General features: G+C 38.7%; 1 protein-coding gene across 1 annotated transcript; it reads right to left on the bottom strand.

The window, feature by feature from the left end:
* Positions 1–5,052: 5,052 nt before the first annotated feature.
* Positions 5,053–8,685, bottom strand: LOC114734357 (probably inactive leucine-rich repeat receptor-like protein kinase At2g25790). Its single transcript, XM_028921985.1, is given in 6 exon segments — positions 5,053–5,609; positions 5,720–6,145; positions 6,148–6,675; positions 6,678–7,278; positions 7,280–8,337; positions 8,472–8,685. Coding segments are annotated over 5 exon segments (2,865 nt in total). The 5' UTR covers positions 8,264–8,337; positions 8,472–8,685; the 3' UTR covers positions 5,053–5,283.

Below are 8,685 nucleotides of genomic sequence, written 5' to 3'. Positions count from 1 at the left end.
TTTTTGGATCTTCGTGCGTATTTCTCCTTTCCTTTCACTCTTTCGAAACATGTACATATTGCATTGGTCCTTTCTATTATTGGACGTCACATCACCAATATGATCATATCATCTCTGGGGCTAAATTCAGGATGCATTATTTCAGCTGTGGGCTACTGCACTCACTCTAAAGTCTAAACCGCCTCTCATTGCATTCCCGTTTTAGTCACTGCTCTGCTTTCTTACCCTGGCCATGGTTGTAGGGAACCCCATGAAGAGCACTATCAGCAACCCCCCCCCCGGGGGGGTTCCTCTTGAATTGACCTCATTCGCTTAATTTATTACAACTAAACCTGTCAAGATCGTATAAGAATCTTTCCCCCTTATGATACAACAGTTTGAATATGGGTATGTGTATGCATGTGTTACATAATACAAGTAATTTGTGTTGGTAAATTAAAAAAATTACAAGTAACTTGTTCGAAACCAAGTTAATTAAAATAAGGCTCAGAGCTCTAACACTGAAGGAAAAAAGTATGTCGGTGGAAAAAGGAAGCGAATGTAAAGCGGAGGGATTCATTGCTTAATTACAAATGATATAACGGATCACCAAAATCATTGATAATGAATCCTACGATGAATTTCGATCATGATTTGCCAACACGTTCATTTCATTTTCAGTGTGTCAGTGTTTGCCCAGCACCAAAACGCATCGAAACCGCATACGACGATATTTCTTTTCACTTGACAGCAGAGTTTTGCGCAAATCAACAGGGGGAAAAAAAGAAAAATTTCCACATATGAAAATGAAGATTGAGATATGGTAACAATAATCGAGTTATTCAGTTTCAGGAAATACCGTATTTAGGGCGGCAATTTGAGAAGGAGGATGCTGGCTTGGAATGAGAATAGGAGCGCTGGGTTTCTCTTTTCCCGATGCAGATCGACGAACAGCTTCTAGTGGAACTTTACATTGCACAACATGGGGGGTCGTCCTCCCTCATTATATAGCGCACTTGTTCCCATAAATATAGCGAAAGACAGTGATATCCATCTTGTGCACCTATCGTTAGAAAAAGAAAAAACGAAAATTGAAATTAAAAAAAAAAACTAAGAAAGAAAGAAAAATGTTCGATTCTTTACAAGGAGAATTTGTGTTGGTGTGGCTCAGTTGGATCATGATGAAACCCCAGAGTGAGTTTGAAAGTCTCTTTCTTTGCTTTAGGTTGTCTCTGGTTGATGTGATCGCACTGTAACCAACGAAAGCCGGAGGCTTTAAACATCGAGGGTGTGCGCTTTTGAGTCGGTTCTAAATATAAAACCCTTATATTAGTATCTATAAAAATTTTATATTTAAAATTAAAAAAATATAATTAAAAGCAAAATTATATTGATTAATACAAGGACAAACAAAAGCCGCTTTTAGATTCATTACCATTGCACGACCACATTTTCAACTCTGGCTGACTAAGCATGGACAAACACGCCAGATTGTTTCGCCCAATTAATTACCTTGTTGCACCATCCGCTTAGCTTTTGGAAACCGGCTTTATGTTTTCGTCTCCTGGACGGTCAGATTTATCGCTTAAGATGTACTATTTCCTCTCGTCTTATATAAACTTCAAATAACTAAATACTATTTAATAAACAAGTAGTTAAAATTAATTAAAAATATATATATTAAATATACTCTTAGTTATGATGAAAATAAATAAAAGAGATAATAAATAGATAAATGATAAAAGAGAATATATGGAGCGTATGCATTACAAAGAGATGGAATGAATTGTTAAAATAATTAAGTGCCATTCTCTCCATTCTCTAATTGTCATTTTTCTCCTATGCTCTCTGTGGTTTATTATGAATAAGAGTATTTCTCTCATTCCAAAGTGTCATCTCTCTCCCTATCTCGTAAATAGTTAGCCACATTTCTAATTAATGCTATTTATAGTCATTAGAAAAATAAAACACTAAATACAATTAAGTGCAAAATTGGAGAAAAAAGTATTAAATGTTCAAACAAAACTTAAAATGAAGCTTGTAATTTAGACCAGAACCTCTTCAAAAATGAAGTTTATATATAAGACCAGAGAAGATATTTTAAAAAAAATGTAAACATATATGTCAAAAATTCAAAATATGCGCATTGAGAGAAAATCTTGATATATAAAATTGTATTATACTACCTCCAGTCCTAATTATAAGATATCGTTTATAGTCACATATAAAGTCTTATAATTAAAATATGAGGTAGCAGCACATACATATTGCACTTTTCAGAATAAGGATAATGATATTGATATTCGAGTGATTTTAAATAGTTGTAAATCTTAATAGCATAGTTTTCAAAATGCCAGTAATGTTTTTTTCAAAGTATTCAAACGCCATGAATAAGACAAAAGCACAACACTGTCATGGGTTAATTGTAAATGCCACGACAAAGTATAATTGTGTACCCCTCTATACTTCTGTTGTCGCTTTTGAATTATAATTGAAGGATTTGTAGCTTATAAATAATAGGCATATACTATCTCCGGTCCTAATTATAAAACTCAGTTGACTAATTTGAGGAGATTAAGAAAGTAAGTTAATTTAGTTATTTGTAATAAATAAGTGTTGTCATTCCTAAAATATCCTTGCTAATTAAGTGTATTGGCTAAAACTATCATGATTAGAAGGACTATTTTGGAAAAAAATACATAAATATGAGAGACAAAATGGATTGGGGTCTTATAATTAGGACCAAACAAAAAGTCAAACGGAATCTTATATTAAGGACCGGAAGTAGTATTAAGTAATTTGTAAGTTTGAAGTGAATAACAACGTATCTCCGTATTTTCTCCCCAAGTTTTTCGTCTTGTTCGTCTTTTTCATCTCAAATCCCTTATATTTTCCTGGTTTCTTCACACGCTGAAACATTTCCAGGTTATTATAGATGGCTAGCCCTCCAATCCACCCCTTTTCTTTTGTTTCAAGTGTGAAACCATATATTGGGTTAGTGGGTTGGTGGGTTAATTGTAATGCTTATCCACCTGTGTCCGAACACTACTTGTGCATTCGATTATGTCTAAATAAATAGAAGACAGCTGTCTTATGTGGAAGAAGCATGCATATGAAAAATGTCAAAAATAATATTGTTGAGATCTTCAAAGTGAACAAAAAGGGTAGAGACCACTCTTGCTGCAACCGGACCAAGGAGAGAAAACGAAGAAGAAGACTTTACAAAAAGAGAAGCTTTTAGAATTGAAAGAAGGAATTGGTAAGCTAAAGAAGCATGGTCTCCGAGGGTTAATGATTGAAATCTCATCAATTTGGTGCTTTTGAGGAGAAATTAATACATTGCAAGGAGAGTTCATGCATCCGTCCATGACAGCTATGTATCCCATTATCCCAGAGACCCATCAGTTTTGTTTCTCATTATTATAATTGTCAGCCCAGAGCTACCTAGTTTGTACTCTTACGCTTTAGACTCGTCTTTGCTGATGGAATCTTCTAAGAGTGGGATGAGTTCTGATTGAACAAAGTGAAAAAAAAGAAAAAAAAGATTCAAGCTAGCCAGCAGAACCATCATTGCAGCATGGAATATGAGAAATTTGTACAGAAGTTTGAAGAAACTGATCGGCACTTTCATTATAACATGGAAGGATGGTGGGTCACTGCGCTAGAACGTCGTGGTCACACCCCTGATTGAAAATGTACTGCTTCGACTTTCACATTGAGTGGATCCAATCCATTGGAGTGCTTGATGACCATATATGCTCGAATAGTACATATTGTTTCATATCCTATTGGTTTGGTTGACCTCTTTCGTTATATTTGGGTTTTGTTTAAACTTGGGCACATTCGAGGGAATCTGAAACAAAATCTACTTTTGTGAAAAAGTCGAAGCCAAAGCATAGGACAAGCCATGGATGAGATTGATTAAAATTCAAAAGAGACTCAGACAGCATCATCGTGGACTGTGTACGTGTGCGCTGTGCAGCCGTCATATTAGATTCAAACTCGAATCATTACCCAGAAAAAGAAAAGGTCGATGAGTCTCTCTGAAGGAAGAAATCTAATCGATTATATTGCAGTTAGCATTCAAACAAACCCATAAAAAACAAATATTTATAGCTACTTGGTTATGTAATAATGATTTCGTTATGGATGAAGATGAAGGTCTCTGTCTGCAGGTTAGCTTTGTGATCGCATTATGAGGACAATCGGAATGTCGAATTTGACCGCATGATTAGGTCGCCCCCGGACGGAATGATTTCGTCAAAATACATAAACCTAATAATGAAATTAGATGCTCTGGAGTTATCGAAACACACAATAAATTAAAACAATATAATTACTTCCTTATATCTTTATTTATTATAAGATCTTATAATAAGGATCGGAAGTAGTATATATGACCTCATTTTTTTGTAAGTAAATATTTCATATATGCATAATTAATTTCATATCAAAGATTCTGATGCAAAATTAAGTTTAAAAAAAATGTCCTTTACAATATAGTAAACATAGTTAATAAGAATATAGCAAGTCATCAATTAATTGGTCGAATCGCCAAATGATTGATATATTCAGTTTTAAAAAAATACGACAAAAATAGTTTAAATTGAGGTTGACGATCACATTTTTTTTTTTTACAAAAAACTGTTGGATAATAACATTTATTTTCATGTAATAAAGTCAGACGAACGATCAACTTTTAAATCAAATCAAAAGAAAGGAAATAATTAAGGATATATATATATATATATATATGTCTGCATGGAAGAATAGAAAAGTAGACGCAACAACAAAACAAAGAGGCAATAATAATGGAGATGGGTGCATTTAAAATATAAAGGCAGAGCAGCACTTCTGCTTCGCTCTCTGTCCAACTTCTGCATGCAGCTTTCATCTGCTTTCTTTCTTGTCCTGCACTTACTGAGAGTGAAACGTCTTCAATTTTGTTTCTTGTATTCTTCTTTGCTGAACATTAATTGTAGAAGTATGAGATTTTCCAAAAAAGAAAAATTAAAAATTGCAGAAAAATAAAATAATAGAACATATATATATATATATAGGAGGAGATAACACTTAGAGATCGTGAATTTCATATCAACGGAACGGCATTCATTCATTTACATTTACTGATACACTCGGCACTAGTATATATATGTCAAACATATACATACGCAGAAATCCCAGATCAGATCAAACATCACTAAATGAACGTATCTATCTTAATTATAGAGCAAAACAAAAATACAGGCGGGGAGAAACAAATAAAAAATAGAAAGAGTAGTGAAAGAGACGGAGAAGGATGGGTCATGGTTGGAGTGCGGAAACACACAGCACGGAGTGTGCAGAGAGGGCTTTGAAGACGTCGCTTGCGCATGGCCTTGCTGTGGGATCCATGGCGGTGCAGTGCAGCGCCAGGTTCATGGTCTCTACGATGTCGTTCTGCTTCCCACCCTTCATTGTCGGGTCGACCCACGTTTCCCAATGACAATCCGAATAGCAATATCGGGCCCACTCCACTATGCCCCCCTCCTCCTCCTCCGCCGCACTTCTTCCCGTCAACAATTCTATCACAATAACACCAAATCCATATACGTCGCTCTTCTCTGTCACGTCCTTCCCATTCCTTGCTTCTGCATGTTATAATAACAACATCGTTAGTAATAAACATATCAAGAATTCAAGTTACGTATCTGTCTATCGGCGGGCAAATTGAAATTAAGTTAGATGGCGATTTACTGACCTGGGGCAACGTAGGGAGAAGAAATGGAGCCCTTCGGCAATGCCAGAGGGCTCAGCTTCAAGCGTGGAATGTCGTCGCCGTCGATGAAAACGCTTTCCGGCGACATCTCACCGACAAAAATAACTGACGAGCATTGAGCATGCAGAAACTTCAGTGCTTTTGCAATCCCCACGGCGATTTTCCGTCGCCTTTCCCAGCTCAAGTTTCTCACTACTTGGCTTAAACTCTTTCCTTCTGCATCCTCATACAGCAAAAATGCTCCTTTTCCCGAACGACATAGTCCCGTCAATTTAAAAATGTTTGGATGCTGCTCCTTACCCAGCTCCACCATGTCTTCCCAGAAACTCAACGGAACTGAATTTAAGTCCCTGATTTCCTTCACCTCGAATTGCATGCCACTTGCCATGCACTTCCCTTCGTATGAAACCCAGTTCTTCCCTTAGAGATCACATTTCCTGCTTTGGCTGACGACAAAACATCGTCCATTGTGATCAATTTGGCAAACTTGGAATGGAAGAACTGAATCTCCCAGGTACCATCTTCGCTTTCCACTCTCTTAAGCTCCGAATGCCTCCTTCGACGAGAACAAGTAACTAGAGAGGCTGCTAATGCAAACGCCGCAAATCCGACCACAAACCACAGTAGGACAAACCATGGATTCCTATCGCTTTTTTTACAAGGCGGCAACCCCCTTGAAGTGTCGCCGGAACCACCACAGAGGTCGTTGCCAGTGACCGCGCTGGCATTAATTGCAAGGAAAGCTCCAGTGGCCGGTAAATGTCCATGAAAATGGTTGTAGGATATGTTCACCTGCACAAGAGATTCCACTCTGCCTAAATTCTCTGGAATTTGACCCCACAATTGGTTATCCGACAAATCCAGAAAGCTCAGAATCGGCAAGTCGCCGAGACTTGCCGGAATTTGGCCAGTGAGTTGATTGTGGCTAACATCTAAAGCACTAGCTTCCTGAACAAAGTGAGCTCTTGTGGGATATCACCATAGAGGTTGTTATTGCTCAGGTTCAATTGCATCAGCTCCGATAAGCCTCCAAACCCATGTGGAATATAACCAGAAAATCCATTTTCGGATAAGTCCAGTTTCTCCAATTTTTTACTACCAAAAGTGGTCGGTAGCTCACCGGAGAAGTTGTTGTTACCCAAATTCAGCATTTGAAGCGACGGCATACTCCACTGCCTATCATCAATCCTGCCGGAGAGTCGGTTACCGGAGATGTCCAATAGATATACCTGTGACAGTTGAGTTAGCCGGGACGGTAATTCACCGGAGAACTTGTTGTTCTGGAGACGAACTCGGCGCAAGCTTGTGCAAGTGGTTAAGCTATTTGGTATTTCCCCTTGAAGAGAGTTGGAGAAAAGGATAAGCTTGGAAAGAGCGCCCGAGCGACATAAGCTATCTGGGATTTTCCCAGAAAGTTTGTTGGTGGAAAGGTCCAGAACCGTAAGGTTATTATGCTTTCCCAAATCTTCTGGAATCTCACCCGTTAATCCGTTAGACCATAGCTGAAGAACTTGGAGGCGAGGCAGAGAGGTTATAGCGGTTTGGAATCCTACCGGTTAAGTTGTTGGAGAAAAGGTGTAGAATCTCTACTCTCTGAAGCTGAATTACGAGCTCCGGAATCTCACCAGCCAGAAAATTGTCACTGAGATCAAGCGAAACAAGCTTTTTAAGCTCAAAAACAGATGGTGGAATTCGACCTGTCAGCTTGTTTTGGTAGAGAAAAAGATACTCGAGATTAGTGAGGTTTCCCAGAGAGTCGGGAATGTGTCCCGTGAGGTTGTTGTAAACAAGATCAAGATGATTCAAATTCGTCAATGCTCCGATTCCCTGTGGAATCTCACCCGAGAGATTGTTGTACCCGAAATATATCCACTTCAAGCTCTTCATGAGGCCAATTTTTGGAGGGATTTCACCCACGAGCTGGTTGGAAGCCAAGGTCAAGTACTCTAAACCTGTCATGTTAGTGATGGAATCAGGAATCTTTCCCACCAAAGCGTTGCCTCCCAGATCAACATACCTCAGCCTCGTAAGCGATCCAATTTGATGGGATATCTCCCCGGAAAACATGTTGTTGGAGAGATCCAGAATTTGGATGCGGGAAAACGACAATGGGACAGGACCTGTGAAATTGTTGTTGCTAAGATTGAGATAGACAAGCGAAGAGAGAGAGAAAGAGATTCCCCCAGAGAGCTGATTGTCGGAGAGGTCAATGTGTTCAAGGTGTGGAAGTTGAAAAATGGAGAATGAGGATATATTATTGGAGGAGATGTTTTTGGAGGAGAGGTTTATGGCTCGAACGTTGGAGTTACTGTCGCAGGTGACACCGTTCCAGTGGCAGATACTAGCGGAAGAGGAATTGACCCAGCTCGAGAGATGGTGAAGTGGGTCGTTAATGGAAGCCTTGAACGACAATAGAAGCTCGCCTTCTTCTTTCTCATTGCACGCCACAAAGTTCATCATCATCATCAACATGATGATGAGTACACAAATAAACGTGACGCACCACTTCGTTTCAGGTTGCGCCATGGTTGTCACTGGAGTACAATCTCCCGATCAACCTCCTCTGGTCTCTTAGTAATAATCTGTCCTCGGATCCTAACCTGTGAACATTGCATTCAATGATTAATTAAACGTCCTTCACCTTTTAGCTAAAGATATATTAATTTATGCCATCTGAAAACAAGCAAGTAGATTATGCAAAAAATCTAAATATCATGCGAATTCCTCAGGTTACCTATGTAAGAACGAGAAGCCTGAGATCTTCCATTGCACAGGAATCCCTCAAAGAACATGCATGGCGATCAAACCCGGTAGTGTTGTATCCTCGCACGTAAAGCTGGTAGGTAGGGAGTAGCCTAGGTTTCTGGTTGAAGTTGCAGTGGTGTGGATGAAACTAAGATGGCTATAGAACTTAAGGAACGAGTTTAGAGGTGGGGAATGAACTAGCA

The sequence above is a fragment of the Neltuma alba genome, unplaced genomic scaffold (assembly GCF_004799145.2).
Source record: "Neltuma alba isolate B1F8T4 unplaced genomic scaffold, ASM479914v2 tig00013086_pilon, whole genome shotgun sequence".
Lineage (NCBI taxonomy): Eukaryota > Viridiplantae > Streptophyta > Magnoliopsida > Fabales > Fabaceae > Neltuma > Neltuma alba.
Note: the sequence above shows the minus strand (reverse complement) of the source record. Positions and strands in the feature narration are given on the sequence as shown.